Source organism: Oncorhynchus tshawytscha, linkage group LG03, assembly GCF_018296145.1.
Source record: "Oncorhynchus tshawytscha isolate Ot180627B linkage group LG03, Otsh_v2.0, whole genome shotgun sequence".
Taxonomy (NCBI): domain Eukaryota; kingdom Metazoa; phylum Chordata; class Actinopteri; order Salmoniformes; family Salmonidae; genus Oncorhynchus; species Oncorhynchus tshawytscha.
In genome coordinates this window covers 3,432,860-3,449,448 of record NC_056431.1, presented here as the reverse complement: position 1 = coordinate 3,449,448, position 16,589 = coordinate 3,432,860, and the positions used below count along the sequence as shown (strand labels likewise).

Sequence of the window (16,589 nt, the reverse complement as noted above, 5' to 3'; positions counted from 1 at the left end):
GTTCTCTGGGGCTGTGTGCGTGTTCTCTGGGGCTGTGTGCGTGTGCGTGTTCTCTGGGACTGTGTGCGTGTGTGTGTTCTCTCTGGGACTGTGTGTGTGTGTTCTCTCTGGGACTGTGTGTGTGTGTTCTCTCTGGGACTGTGTGTGTGTGTGTTCTCTCTGGGACTGTGTGTGTGTGTGTTCTCTCTGGGACTGTGTGTGTGTGTTCTCTCTGGGACTGTGTGTGCGTGTGTGTGTGTAATCTCTGGGACTGTGTGTGTGTGTTCTCTGGGGCTGTGTGCGTGTGTGTGTTCTCTGGGACTGTGTGCGTGTGTGTGTTCTCTGGGACTGTGTGCGTGTGTGTGTTCTCTCTGGGACTGTGTGTGTGTGTGTGTTCTCTCTGGGACAGTGTGTGTGTGTTCTCTCTGGGACTGTGTGTGCGTGTGTGTGTTCTCTGGGACTGTGTGCGTGTGTGTGTTCTCTGGGACTGTGTGCGTGTGTGTGTTCTCTGGGGCTGTGTGCGTGTTCTCTGGGGCTGTGTGCGTGTGCGTGTTCTCTGGGACTGTGTGCGTGTGTGTGTTCTCTCTGGGACTGTGTGTGTGTGTGTGTGTTCTCTCTGGGACTGTGTGTGTGTGTGTGTGTTCTCTCTGGGACTGTGTGTGTGTGTGTGTGTTCTCTCTGGGACTGTGTGTGTGTGTGTTCTCTCTGGGACTGTGTGTGTGTGTGTGTTCTCTCTGGGACTGTGTGTGTGTGTGTGTTCTCTCTGGGACTGTGTGTGTGTGTGTGTGTGTTCTCTCTGGGACTGTGTGTGTGTGTTCTCTGGGACTGTGTGTGTGTGTGTGTGTGTTCTCTGGGACTGTATGTGTGTGTGTGTTCTCTGGGACTGTATGTGTGTGTGTGTGTTCTCTGGGACTGTGTGTGTGTGTTCTCTGGGACTGTTTGTGTGTTCTCTGGGACTGTGTGTGTGTGTGTGTGTGTGTTCTCTGGGACTGTATGTGTGTGTGTGTTCTCTGGGACTGTGTGTGTGTGTTCTCTGGGACTGTGTGCGTGTTCTCTGGGACTGTGTGCGTGTTCTCTGGGACTGTGTGCGTGTTCTCTGGGACCGTGTGTGTGTTCTCTGGGACTGTGTGCGTGTGTGTGTTCTCTGGGACTGTGTGCATGTGTGTGTTCTCTGGGACTGTGTGCGTGTGTGTGTTCTCTGGGACTGTGCGTGTGTGTGTGTGTTCTCTCTCTGTGTGTGTTCTCTCTGGGACTGTGTGTGTGTGTGTGTGTGTTCTCTCTGGGACGTGTGTGTTCTCTCTGGGACTGTGTGTGTGTGTGTGTGTGTGTGTGTTCTCTCTGGGACTGTGTGTGTGTGTGTGTGTTCTCTCTGGGACTGTGTGTGTGTTCTCTCTGGGACTGTGTGTGTGTGTGTTCTCTCTGGGACTGTGTGTGTGTGTGTGTGTTGTTCTCTCTGGGACTGTGTGGGTGTGTGTGTGTGTTCTCTCTGGGACTGTGTGTGTGTGTGTGTGTTCTCTCTGTGACGTGTGTGTGTGTTCTCTCTGTGTGTGTGTGTTCTCTCAGACTGTGTGTGTGTGTGTTCTCTCTGGGACTGTGTGTGTGTGTGTGTGTTCTCTCTGGGACTGTGTGTGTGTGTGTGTGTGTTGTTCTCTGGGACTGTGTGTCTGTGTTGTCTCTGGGACTGTGTGTGTGTGTGTTCTCTCTGGGACTGTGTGTGTGTGTGTTCTCTCTGGGACTGTGTGTGTGTGTGTGTTCTCTCTGGGACTGTGTGTGTGTGTGTTCTCTCTGGGACTGTGTGTGTGTGTGTGTTCTCTCTGGGACTGTGTGTGTGTGTGTGTTCTCTCTGGGACTGTGTGTCTGTGTTGTCTCTGGGACTGTGTGTGTGTGTTCTCTCTGGGACTGTGTGTGTGTGTGTGTGTGTGTGTTCTCTCTGGGACTGTATGTGTGTGTGTTCTCTCTGGGACTGTGTGTGTGTGTTCTCTCTGGGACTGTGTGTGTGTGTGTGTGTGTGTGTGTGTGTGTGTGTGTTCTCTCTGGGACTGTGTGTGTGTGTGTGTTCTCTCTGGGACTGTGTGTGTGTGTGTGTGTGTTCTCTCTGGGACTGTGTATGTGTGTGTTCTCTCTGGGACTGTGTGTGTGTGTGTGTTCTCTCTGGGACTGTGTGTGTGTGTGTGTTCTCTCTGGGACTGTGTATGTGTGTGGGTGTGTGTTCTCTCTGGGACTGTGTGTGTGTGTGTTCTCTCTGGGACTGTGTGTGTGTGTGTGTGTTCTCTCCGGGACTGTGTGTGTGTGTTCTCTCCGGGACTGTGTGTGTGTGTGTGTGTCCGGGTGTGTGTGTGTGTGACTGTGTGTGTGTTCTCTCTGGGACTGTGTGTGTGTGTGTGTGTGTTCTCTCTGGGACTGTGTGTGTGTGTGTGTGTTCTCTCTGGGACTGTGTGTGTGTGTGTGTTCTCTCTGGGACTGTGTGTGTGTGTTCTCTCTGGGACTGTGTGTGTGTGTGTGTTCTCTCTGGGACTGTGTGTGTGTGTGTGTGTGTGTGTGTGTGTGTGTGTGTTCTCTCTGGGACTCTGTTACTGAGGAGTGTGGATTTTAGAGAGCAGTGGAGATGCTCCACAAGCACTGCAGCTAACACTGAGGGACTGCTGTGTGTGAGCATATGGAGCACATGGGCAGGTGTCTCTCGCTGGCATAGATAATTGTGTTGCTCAAAACACACACACACACACACACAATGGGCGTGCAACCACTCGTGCACGCACACCAATATTAGAGTCAACAAGCTGCCAGGCTACTGCACGGCACCCAATCATAAAGCAGCAAACAGTGAGCCAACGAATCAAAACAGAGAATTACTGAGAGCACATCCAATCAGATGAGCCCTATGTATCCCGTATCCAGCAACCCCCCTCGCTCACACACACACACAGGTACTGATGCTGAGCTGTATGCTGCCTGCTCCTTGCCATGGCAACAGAACCTAACATCACCAAGCTAGCTACCCCTGTGCATACTAAACCTGTCGCAAAGACCAGACAGACACACTGCACTCTCTATATATTGCAGCATCCGCATCCAGACACAGATGGCATACTATGGCTATTGTTGATCTATTACAATTAGGAAATGTTAAGTCCCAATTTAATTGAGACTAGATAGAAAGCATTTGGGCACACTAATAAAATACCTATTATCATCAAGGCAAGTAGGTAAAATAGTAGCGGACTATGAATGTGCACGCATTGAATGGCCATTTTTCCATTATCTGGTTCTGTTGTTAATAAGAATGACAGATGCTGTTTTTCTGGTAACGTGATGTGCAGGGAAGGAAGGAACCTGTGTGTGTGCTGGTGTTAATATAGTTAGCTTGTATCCAAGTTCAGAGAGTCAGTGTGACTGGAATTCGTAATGATCACATGCTCTCACACAGACCGTCTTTTCATTAGGATGAACCGGCTCTTCTGCCCTGTACACTCCCGATAAGACTGGCACAAGCACAGACTGATGCATGAGTTAGCAAGGCTTTGTTAACCTAGTCTCCAGGTCAAGTGAAACATGTCATTTAACGTTGCTAGCTATGATCGTTTATGGCGTTGCACTGAGCCGAGGACAACAGCTTGTGAATTATGGAGTTAACGTTAGCTAGCGAGCTTAAATTTGGGACAGCAGAACACGTTTGTTTCACGAACCAACTGCAGTGCAGAGGAGCTGACATGACAATTACCGTCCTTTTTACCTTTGCTGTGGTCTGTTTGTTTTGCCCTGCCTTGACCAAATATCTACCATTGAGATAGCTTACGCATGTAGTTAGCAGCTACCAGATAGCAAGTCTTACTTACACTTCCAGAATCCGGTCCCCTTTCGAGATACCGGCTCTGTCCGCTGCACCTCCCGGTAAAACAGCACTAACATGCTGTAGCGGGGCATACAATTCCCCGTTGATGCTCCGTAGTTGTCCTCCTTCGCTAACCTGTCCCCGGACATTGAAGCCATATCCCGAGTCAGACTTGACTATCCGCACCAGTCGCGGGCCTGACGTAACGGTAGTCACCGTTTGGCAACTGCCGGTGCCCTGCGTTGGGCTGGCACCGGAGCCGTTAGGAGAGGATGGCTGAACTAAAGGAGGTGTCACCGAATTAATTCCCTCTCCCTCGACGTCTGCCATTTTCCGTCAGCCTATTTCCCCCTTATCCACTTTGAGTCTCCAAACTTCAAGGTAGCTCTCCTAGTTATCTAGCTAGCTTGCTAGAAACGATGGAGAGAGGAGGAGCGACCAAGTAAACGAAAACCGATTTGACTCGAGAGACTGCCCTCGCTGGAACCCGCCCATCGTCTGGTTAGAGTGGGTCTCTACTGCGCAACCGCAACATCAAGATACTGGGCTCATTTGAGTGGATACATTTTCTCAAATCGATGGTCACTATGGGATCAATATCATGCCAAATGTATTGTGAACTCACAGCATGCATTTTGTATTCATGTATCATGATCTGTACAAATAAGTACCAATCCACAAATGTAAATCCCTTTCCACAAGTGTAAATCATATATAAGATATAAGTCTCCAACTTCAGTGATTTTTGCAACTGGTTCCAATCTTTGGCAGCAGAGAACTGGAAGGAAAGGTGGCCAAAGGAGGTGTTGGCTTTGGGGATGACCAGTGAAATATACCTGCTGGAGCGCGTGCTACTGGTGGGAGTTGCTATGGTGACCAGTGAGCTGAGATAAGGCGGGGCTTTACCTAGCAAAGACTTATAGATGACCTGGAGCCAATGGGGTTGGCGATGAATATGTAGCATGGGCCAGCCAATGAGAGCATACAGGTCGCAATGATGGGTAGTATATGGAACTTTGGTGACAAAACAAATGACACTGATAGACTGCATCAAATTTGCTGAGTAGAGTGTTGGAGGCTATTTTGTAAATGACATCGCCGAAGTCAAGATCGGTCGGATGGTCAGTTTACAAGGGTATGTTTGGCAGCATGAGTGAAGGACTTTGTTGCGAAATAAGAAGCCAATTCTAGATTTAACTTTGGATTGGAGATGCTTAATGTGAGTCAGGATGGAGAGTTTACAGTCTAGCCAGACACCTAGGTATTTGTAGTTGTCCACATATTCTAAGTCAGAACCGTCCAGAGAAGTGACGCTAGACGGACGGGCAGGTGCGGGCAGCGATCGGCTGAAGAGCATGGATTTCGTTTTACTAGCATTTAAGAGCAGTTGGAGGATTGTTGTATGGCGTTGAAGCTCGTTTGGAGGTTTGTTAACACAGTGTCCAAAGAAGGGCCAGAAGTATACAGAATGGTGTCATCTGTGTAGAGGTGGATCAGATAATCACCAGCAGCAAGAGCGACATCATTGATATATATAGAGAAAAGAGTCGGCCTGAGAATTGAACCCTGTGGCACCCCCATAGAGAATGCCAGAGGTCCGGACAACAGGCCCTCCGATTTGACACACTGAACTCTATCTGAGAAGTAGTTAGTGAACCAGGCATGGCAGTCATTAGAGAAACCAAGGCTGTTGAGTCTGCCGATAAGAATACTGTGATTGACAGAGTCGAAAGCCTTGGCCAGGTCGATGAAGACGGCTGCACAGTACTGTCTTTTATCGATCGCGGTTATGATATCGGCTGAGGTGCACCCGTGACCAGCTCGGAAACCAGATTGCATAGCGGAGAAGGTATGGTGGGATTCGTAATGGTCGGTGATCTGTTTGTTCACTGGGCTTTCGAAGACTTTTATGAAGGCAGGGCAGGATGGATATATATATATATATATATATATATATATATATATATATATATATAGATATAGGTCTGCAACAGTTTGGGTCAAGAGTGTCTCCACCTTTGAAGAGGGGGATGACCGCGACCGCTTTCCAATCTTTATCAATCTCAGATGATACAAAAAAGAGATTGAACAGACTGGTAATAGGGGTTGCAGCAAAATCACCAATCCACATATGTAAATCACTTTCTACAAATGAAAATCGCTATCCACAAATGCAATTCACTATCCACAAACAAACAAGTTTTTATTTGTATTTGTAAATCGATATATTGCATTAGAATGTTTTTATACCTGCAGATTGCAGGTCATTTCCAAGGGCATTAAGTAAAATGACTGCCACAAAGACAAAAAGTTCTCACACTTAGAAAGCGATTTGTAGTCATAGAAAAGAACTCTGTATTTGCAACACTATTGTAGTGTACACCCGTTCATCACCCAAATAGTTGAATTAGCTGGCCAGTGTGATACCACCACTAAATGTGAAGGATATGTATGGAATCAATATCATGCCAAAAGTATTGGTGCTATTACACTGGCCAGCTAATTCAACTATTTGGATGATGAACTGGTGTACTCCGCAATAGTGTTGCAAATATAGAGTAAACTAGGGCTTTGATTATTTACGTTGGACATACTTGTAATGCCTGTTGTCGGAAGGAGTGGACCAAAGCGCACCGTGAAAAGTGTTCATGATTAGCAAAAAACACTCGAACAAAGTAACAAAACGAAGCGAACAGTTCTGTCAGGTAACAGAGACTAAACAAAAAAATAAACTACCCACAAAACACAGGTGGGAAAAAGGCTGCCTAAGTATGATTCCCAATCAGAGACAACGATAGACAGCTGCCTCTGATTGGGAACCATACTCGGCCAAAACAAAGAAACAGACAACATAGAATGCCCACCCCAAATCACACCCTGACCTAACCAAATAGAGAAATAAAACAGCTCTCTAAGGACAGGGTGTGACAGACCCCCCCAAAGTGCGGACTCCCGGCCGCAAACCTGAACCTATAGGGGAGGTTCCGGGTGGGCATCTACCCTCGGTGGCGGCTCGGGATGTAGCCCCCGCTCCCTACGCTGATCCCTCTGCTTCTGTGGAACCGGACCGTGGATCGTTCCTGGGGACTCCGGACCGTGAATTGTTGCCGGAGGAACCGGACCGTGGATCATCGCCGGAGGCTCTGGACTGGGAACCCCCGCTGGAGGCTCTGGACGTGGAGCCGGAACAGGTCTCACCAGACTGAGGAGACGTACTGGAAGCCTGGTGCGGGGAGCTGACACAACACGTCCTGGCTGGAAACCCACTTCAGCTCGGTGAGTGTGGAGAGCTGGCACAGGACGCATTGGGCTATGAAGGCGCACTGGAGGCATAGTGCGTAGAGCCGGTGCAGGATATGCTGGGCCGTGGAGGCGCACTGGAGGTCTGGAGCATAGAGCTGGCACAATGCGTCCTGGCTGAATCCCCCCTGTAGCACGGCAAGTGCTGGGAGCTGGAACAGGCCGCACAGGGCTGTGCTGGCGAACTGGGGATACCGTGCGTACAGCTGGCGCAGGATATCTTGGACCGAAGAGACGCACCGGAGGCCAGGAGCGCTGAGCCGGCACAATCCGTCCTGGCTGAATGCCCACTCTAGCAGGCAACTGCGGGGAGCTGGAACAGAGCGCACCGGGCTATGAATGCGTACTAGAGACACCGTGCGCATCACTGCATAACACGATGCCTGACCAGTCACACGCTCCCCATGGTAAGCATGGGGAGTTGGCTCTACCTCCGCCAATCTCTCCATTTTTGGGGGGGGGAGGGGCTGCCTCTCGTGCTTCCGTCGTTGCCTTGACTCCTCGTATCGTCGCCGTTCCTCTTTCGCTGCCTCCGCCTGGTTACATGGCAGGGTCTTGTCCCCTCCATTACCTCCTCCCAGGTCCAGGATGTCCTCCACTCCCTTTTCTCCCGGGCCCAGGATCCCTGCTCCTCCTGGCCACGCTGCTTGGACCTTTTTTGTTGGGTAGTTCTGTTACGCCTGTCGTCGGAAGGAGTGGACCAAAGCGCAGCGTGAAAAGTGTTCATGATTTCTTTAATTATCAAAAAACACTTGAACAAAGTAACAAAACGAAAGCGAACAGTTCTGTCAGGTAACAGAGACTAAACAGAAAAATAAACTACCCACAAACACAGGTGGGAAAAAGGCTGCCTAAGTATGATTCCCAATCAGAGACAACGATAGACAGCTGCCTCTGATTGGGAACCATACTCGGCCAAAACAAAGAAACAGACAACATAGAATGCCCACCCCAAATCACACCCTGACCTAACCAAATAGAGAAATAAAAAAGGTCAGGGCATGACAATACTATGGCTACACATATGGTGAACATATTATGGTTACCATACTATAATTTCTGCAGCGTTGAAAGGAAGGCATCATCATTTCCAAACGAGAGGCTGCCAGCGATTTATAGAAATCACTTTCTATGGGTACAAACCTTTTTTCTACGTCGACACATCGCTTTCTACATGTGATAACTTTTTTTCTATGGCGTCAAATCACCTTTTATGCTTGAGAACTTGTTTTCTACGACTACACATCTCTTTCTACATGTGAGAACTTTTGTTTTTACACGCGTGGGAACTTTTTTTGTTTGTGATAGTAAACTGCATTTGTGGATAGTGATTTACATTTGTGTAAAGGGATTTAGATTTGTGGAAAGTGATTTGGATTTGTGGAAAGTGATTTATTTGTTTTGGTGATTTACATTTGTGGATTGGTGATTTACATTTGTGGATTGGTACTTATTTGTACAGATCATGATACTTAAATACAAAATGTATGCTGTGAGTTCACAAATACATTTGGCATGATATTGACATCATAGGGTCACGCCTTCCAAAGTATGTTGCATAATGCCGCGGTCATGTCCTTGTTGGAACTAGGAAACTCTGAAATGTCCGACTTGCTAACTGGTTGTAGTTATACACTTATCGCGTTCAACGAATCAGCAAGTTGGAAATTTCAACATTTCCTAGTTCCATCTAGCATGTGAATGTGGCGATAGAGTACCATCGTATGAGTCATAATACCCATAAAACCTAGCGGTCAAACACAGAAATGGTTCCAATAGATTTTTTTGCCATACATTTTTCTTATAGGGGATTTTAGAAACACTTCAAATAAGGGCTGTGTTTCGTGTAGACTTACCTTGGCGGGACGTTTTCATAACTGTGTAATTCTCTCTCGAACAAGGTGACTTTTATAAATATAATTGCTTGTATTTACCCCCCAAAAAATGAATTGCAAATGAGCTGCTATTTGTGCCTATCATACAGAACTACAAATGCCTGTCTGAAGCTTAGCATTACTCACCAGGGCTATGATGATCTGGACTAGACTGCCGAAACAAGGCAAAGGTAAGAATCTCTGGATTAACTATCTAATGTTAGCTCAATTCAGTAATTAATAAATTCGTTTAAATTGACAATTCTGTGAACAGTCTTGGGCAAGTTTTAAATTGACACAATACCTGTTATCTAGCTAGCTTACATTTAGCTAGCTAGTTAGCAACATTAGCCTGGCTAGATGGCTACACTAGTGGTTGATTTGTCTATCCATTTAATTGCATGAGAAATTGATAAAGACGAATTAAGCCTCCTTTGACTTTTATAAACCAACAGTCTAGCTCACTAGTTATAACTAGCTAACTAAGTTAGATGGCAAAGGTAGGAATTCTTGAAAGTGTTTGTTTGTGTCTGTGGGCGAGTAGTCTACTTCAAGTAGCCGACTTGACTTGTAGCTACCCTAGCTAGCTGTATTATTTTGGGCTGGCTTTTTTGAGAAGTTTCAGAGACTGACTGATTAGTATATCTTGAGTCAACAGTGAGCTTATGTAACACATGGGGATGTGTGAAACTTACTCCTCAGCTTGAGGTGTCCCCACTTTCGCCAGTGACTTGCTAGCTTGTCACGTGGCGCTGACTGGTAAGATGCTTCAAGAGGGCAGTCATGTGTGCTAGCAAGGCAGAGGTCTCGTATGGGCCGAATCGTGAAGAAATGGTACTTGCTAAGCAAGAAGCGTGACTTCCTTTCAATTTAATTTACTGCGGGAACACATCGATTGCTGTTACGCTCTGGACAGCAGATCATTAGTATAGCTAGTAGGCAAGGTTATGTAATCTTATTTAGTCCTCTTTGCTATTGTGGGTTTTACATTAATTGGTATTCACATGTTTTGGACACAAAGGTGGATTTCTTAGGAATAATGGAGGGGAGAAAAAGAGGAAGAAGTGGTTGAAGAAAATGAGGAAAGCAGAGGTTGGATTTGAGGATGATGGTGATAAAAATGGACATGGGGTGTCGAAGAAAATTGGTGTCAAGTGCAAACAGAGTGAGACCAGGAGGAGAGTGGTGTCAAGTGCAAACAGAGTGAGACCTGGAGGAGAGTGGTGTAACGGCTTTCTTCCTGGGAAGGAGAGGCGGACCAAAATGCAGCGTGGTTATAGTTCATGTTTTTTAATAGGTAAACTCAACATGAACATAATACAAAACAATAAATGTGGCAAAACCGAAACAGCCCTATCTGGTGCAACAAACACCAAGACAGGAAACAACCACCCACAAAACCCAACACAAAACAGGCTACCTAAATATGGTTCCCAATCAGAGACAATGACTAACACCTGCCTCTGATTGAGAACCATATCAGGCCCAAACACTGAAACAGACAAACATTGAATGCCCACTCAGATCACACCCTGACCAAACAAAACATAGAAACATACAAAGCAAACTATGGTCAGGGTGTGACAGTACCCCCCCACCCCAAGTTGCGGACTCCGGCCGCAAAACCTGAACCTATTGGGGAGGGTCTGGGTGGGCATCTGTCCGCGGTGGCGACTCTGGTGCTGGACATGGCCCCCACTTCACCAAAGTCTTAGTCCGCCCCATTGTCCGCTTCCGTGGCCTCCTAACCACGGCGACCCTTCTAAATGACCCCACTGGGGTCATTTAGCGCTGGAGAGGAGGAAGGCTCTGGCAGCGCTGGACAGACGAGGCGCACTGTAGGTGCGTGGTGCCGGCACTGGTGGTACTGGGCCGAGGACACACACCTCAGGGCGAGTGCGGGGAGCTGCCACCAGAGGGCTGATGCGTGGAGGTGGTACCGGATAGACTGGACCGTGCAGGCGCACTGGAGCTCTTGAGCACCGAGCCTGTCCAACCTTACCTGGTTGAATGCTCCCGGTCGCCCTGCCAGTGCGGCGAGGTGGAATAGCCCGTACTGGGCTATGCAGGCGAACCGGGGACACCGTGCGCAAGGCTGGTGCCATGTAAGCCCGCCCAAGGAGACCAGATGCGTAGAGCCGGCTTCATGGCACTTGGCTCGATGCCCACTCTAGCCCGGCCGATACGCGGAGCTGGGCTACATGGACCTGTTACACTAGAAGGGTGTTGATATAGCTGTGTTTAGGCATGGCTACATGGACCTGTTACATTGACCAGAAGGGTGTTGATATAGCTGTGTTTAGGCATGGCTACATGGACCTGTTACACTAGAAGGGTGTTGATATAGCTGTGTTTAGGCATGGCTACATGGACCTGTTACACTAGAAGGGTGTTGATATAGCTGTGTTTAGACATGGCTACATGGACCTGTTACACTAGAAGGGTGTTGATATAGCTGTGTTTAGACATGGCACTAGAAGGGTGTTGATATAGCTGTGTTTAGACATGGCTACATGGACCTGTTACATTGACCAGAAGGGTGTTGATATAGCTGTGTTTAGGCATGGCTACATGGACCTGTTACACTAGAAGGGTGTTGATATAGCTGTGTTTAGGCATGGCTACATGGACCTGTTACACTAGAAGGGTGTTGATATAGCTGTGTTTAGGCATGGCTACATGGACCTGTTACACTAGAAGGGTGTTGATATAGCTGTGTTTAGGCATGGCTACATGGACCTGTTACACTAGAAGGGTGTTGATATAGCTGTGTTTAGGCATGGCTACATGGACCTGTTACACTAGAAGGGTGTTGATATAGCTGTGTTTAGGCATGGCTACATGGACCTGTTACATTGACCAGAAGGGTGTTGATATAGCTGTGTTTAGGCATGGCTACATGGACCTGTTACACTAGAAGGGTGTTGATATAGCTGTGTTTAGGCATGGCTACATGGACCTGTTACACTAGAAGGGTGTTGATATAGCTGTGTTTAGGCATGGCTACATGGACCTGTTACATTGACCAGAAGGGTGTTGATATAGCTGTGTTTAGGCATGGCTACATGGTCCTGTTACACTAGAAGGGTGTTGATATAGCTGTGTTTAGGCATGGCTACATGGACCTGTTACATTGACCAGAAGGGTGTTGATATAGCTAGTTTATTTGCAAAAAACCTTTCATGGTCCATTGTAAATATGACTGCTGCTGGGATAGTATTCTGGACAAGACCAAATGCATAATTAAGACCACAAGGACTAGTTCAATAAAATATGGAATAGTAAATTAAAATGTTAAAAATATGCTACCGTTCAAAAGTTTGGGGTCCCTTAGAAATGTCATTGTTTTTTAAAGAAAAGCACAATTTTCGTCCATTAAAATATCACCAAATTGATCAGAAATACAGAGTAGACATTAATGTTATAAAAGACTATTGTAGCTGGAAACGGCAGATTTTCTGTGGAAAATCTACATAGGCGTAGAGAGGCCCATTATCAGCAACCATCACTCCTGTGTTCCAATGGCACATTGTGTTAACTTACCCAAGTTATAATTTTAAAAAGCTAATTGATCATTAGAAACCCCATTTGCAATTATGTTAGCAAAGCTGAAAACTGTTGTTTTGATTAAAGAAGCAATAAAACTGTCCTTCTTTAGACTAGTTCAGTATCTGGAGCATCAGCATTTGTGGGTTCGATTACATGCTACAAATGGCCAGAAACAAAGACCTTTCTTCTGAAACTCGTAAGTCTACTCTTGTTCTGAGAAACGAAGGCTATTCCATGCCAGAAATGGCTAATAAACTGAAGATCTCGTATAACGCTCCCTTCACAGAACAACGCAAACTGGCTCTAACCAGAATAGAAAGAGGAGGGAGGCCCCAGGGCACAACTGAGCAAGAGGACAAGTACATTAGAGTGTCTAGTTTGAGAAACAGACGCCTCACAAGTCCTCAACTGGCAGCTTCATTAAATAGAACCCGCAAAACACCAGTCTCAACTTCAACAGTGAAGAGGCGACTCCGGGATGCTGGTCTTCTAGGCAGAATTCCTCTGTCCAGTGTCTGTGTTCTTTTGCACATCTTAATATTTTCTTCTTATTAGCCATTCTGCGCAATATATAAAATAAATAATACAATACATTGAAAGTTTGTGAGTGTGCGATACGTGGGTTGGAAATTATTTAGACAGTACAAAAAAAATGTAAGTATATAAACGATGGCAACACTGCCACTGTGCCTTGCTGTTGGGAAACCACATCAGTGTCTGACTTTCGGCTGTTGCAGACGCACCAACTTCACTCAACTTTTCTGCAGTCGGTTGCATCACTCAAACGAGCCCACTGAGATTGTCACTGATTTCATTGATTCCCCACATTGTTCTTATAATGCTATTGAAGAAACTACATGATAAAATACTTGACAATCAGCTTAACATCCACATCTAGAAGCCTAAACAAAGGCATGATACAAATGGCTAAGATAATTTATTCCAAATGTGTAAAATAATAAATTAATCAACAAATGGAAATCCACCCATGGCATAAAAAATCATATTATCTTTTTACCAAGTCATTATTTACACTTCTGAGAGTCACAATTTCTGAATAGTAAATTAGAACATACAATAGTTATTAGAGACTGAAGCTTGTTTAACAAAAGAAAACTTCAAATAAAGGTCAGACAGGCAGTAGGCGAAACACTTCTGAAGCTGGAATAGATGATAGAATTTTTGCATATTCTCTAATGCCTCATCAACAGTTTGGATAACAATCAAACAAAAAGGCAGTATCACACTGTGGTGTTACAGAAACAGCTGGTGACCACCACCATCATTCCTGTCCCCAAGAGCTCTAAGGCTTCATGTCACAATGACTACCTCCCTGTACCACTCACTTCTGTAACCAGGAAGTGCTTTGAGAGGCTGATTATGGAACACATTAACTCCACCATCCCAAACCACAGGTTGAATGTTTTTCTTGCGTGGATGGTCGGGGGGCCGGAACATAATTACTAATAATTTGGAGATGCAAAGACCGTGAGAAGCCCAAATAGATATGTTTGACTAAAACAATCATTTCAAACGTTGCTTACATTTATATACGATTACATCTTCTCTCCATTATGCGTGGGAATACTTGGGAACAGACTTCTTCAATTCAAATAACTTGGAGCAGATTTCCTGGTGTTGTTTATTTCCTCGTGTTTTATGTCCAAGAATTAAAAATCCCCAACGTTTTTATTTGGGCACAGAAAACTTGGGGGGCCAAATAAAATCCCCCACGGGCCAAATTTGGGGAACTCTTCCCTAGTCCAACTCCATTTGCTCTCCACACTGACCTCACCCACCTGGATAAGAGGAATACCTATGTGAGAATGCTGTTCATTGACTACAGCTCAGTGTTCAACACCATTGTCCCTTCCAAGCTCATCACCAAGCTTAGGACTCTGGGTCTGAACACCTCCCTCTGCAACTGGATAATGGACTTCCTGACCGTCCGACTCCAGATGCTGAGGATAGGCAACATCACCTCTACCACGCTGACCCTCAACACTAGGGACCCACAGTGGTGTGTGGTTAGTCCTCTCCTGTACTCCCTGTTCGTACACGACTGCGTGGCCAATCACGACTCCAACACCATCAAGTTTGCTGACGACACGACGGTGGTAGGCCTGATCACCGGCGACGATGAGTCAGCCTAAAGGGAGGAGGTGGGCTGCAGTGTAGCCCCTATCCACATCGACGGGGCTGCAGTGTAGCCCCTATCCACATCGATGGGGCTGCAGTGGAGCCCCTATCCACATCGACGGGGCTGCAGTGGAGCCCCTATCCACATCGACGGGGCTGCAGTGGAGCCCCTATCCACATCGACGGGGCTGCAGTGGAGCCCCTATCCACATCGACGGGGCTGCAGTGGAGCCCCTATCCACATCGACGGGGCTACAGTGGAGCCCCTATCCACATCGACGGGGCTGCAGTGGAGCCCCTATCCACATCGACGGGGCTGCAGTGGAGCCCCTATCCACATCGGTGCATCAAGTCTGACATCAACAGGCTCCTGAACAGCTTCTATCCCCAAGCAATACGACTGATAAATAGATAACAAAATAGCTACATGGACTATCTGAGTTAACCTTGTATCTTTACTGAGCGTTTATTTTTGCACTGTCTCTATGCACACTCACAGGGCCCTACACACTAACACACTGTCTCTATGCACACTCACAGGGCCCTACACACTAACACACTGTCTCTATGCACACTCACAGGGCCCTACACACTAACACAATGTCTCTATGCACACTCACAGGGCCCTACACACTAACACACTGTCTCTATGTACACTCACAGGGCCCTACACACTAACACACTGTCTCTATGCACACTCACAGGGCCCTACACACTAACACACTGTCTCTCTGCACACTCACAGGGCCCTACACACTAACACACTGTCTCTCTGCACACTCACAGGGCCCTACACACTAACACACTGTCTCTATGCACACTCACAGGGCCCTACACACTAACACACTGTCTCTATGCACACTCACAGGGCCCTACACACTAACACACTGTCTCTCTGCACACTCACAGGGCCCTACACACTAACACACTGTCTCTCTGCACACTCACAGGGCCCTACACACTAACACACTGTCTCTATGCACACTCACAGGGCCCTACACACTAACACACTGTCTCTATGCACACTCACAGGGCCCTACACACTAACACACTGTCTCTATGCACACTCACAGGGCCCTATGCACTAACACACTGTCTCTATGCACACTCACAGGGCCCTACACACTAACACACGGTCTCTATGCACACTCACAGTGCCCTATGCACTAACACACTGTCTCTATGCACACTCACAGGGCCCTACACACTAACACAATGTCTCTATGCACACTCACAGGGCCCTACACACTAACACACTGTCTCTATGCACACTCACAGGGCCCTACACACTAACACACTGTCTCTATGCACACTCACAGGGCCCTACACACTAACACACTGTCTCTATGCACACTAACACACTGTCTCTCTGCACACTCACAGGGCCCTACACACTAACACACTGTCTCTATGCACACTAACACACTGTCTCTCTGCACACTCACAGGGCCCTACACACTAACACACTGTCACTCCAACACACATACACTAACTGTTAGTGTAATTTAATTATGCCAATGTGCTTTCATCAATTGAAAGCCCTTAATCTATTTTATGAGAATTTCTAAGATTTCTTGTTTGCATAAAATAGACGCAGACCAGTCTTTAAATAATAGGTAATAGAATTTATTTTCGGAGCGTGCTCCCACTTAATCACGAGCAGCAGTTTATATACAGATCATGACGTCATTTCATTGCTTTAACAGAATCCCCTCCTCTCGACCGGGACAAAGTGAGGTGAAAAGTTCATTCTAACTTACTAACATACTCCCAGATAACTTTTGACCCCTCAACATTATCGATCACCACTGAACTGACAGTTTTAATTAACAGAAAACCTAGGAATGCACTCACTGCCTTATCTAAAAACCCCAGAGCTAAGTTTCTGTAGGTTCAACATTAGGTTAACGACCTTA

General features: G+C 46.7%; 1 protein-coding gene across 4 annotated transcripts in view; it reads right to left on the bottom strand.

Annotated features, from left to right (window-relative positions):
- LOC112238998 (sorting nexin-27) overlaps positions 1-4,290 on the bottom strand; it is a 38,606-nt gene extending 34,316 nt beyond the window's left edge. For 2 of the 4 annotated variants that reach the window (XM_042307474.1, XM_042307477.1), the window contains exon 1: positions 3,816-4,290. In XM_042307474.1, coding sequence (XP_042163408.1) covers positions 3,816-4,141 — 326 coding nt within the window. In that variant the 5' untranslated portion in view covers positions 4,142-4,290. The remainder of the gene's footprint in view (positions 1-3,815) is intronic. The other 2 variants (XM_042307465.1, XM_042307468.1) reach the window with 1 other exon arrangement.
- Between the last annotated feature and the right edge of the window lie 12,299 nt (positions 4,291-16,589).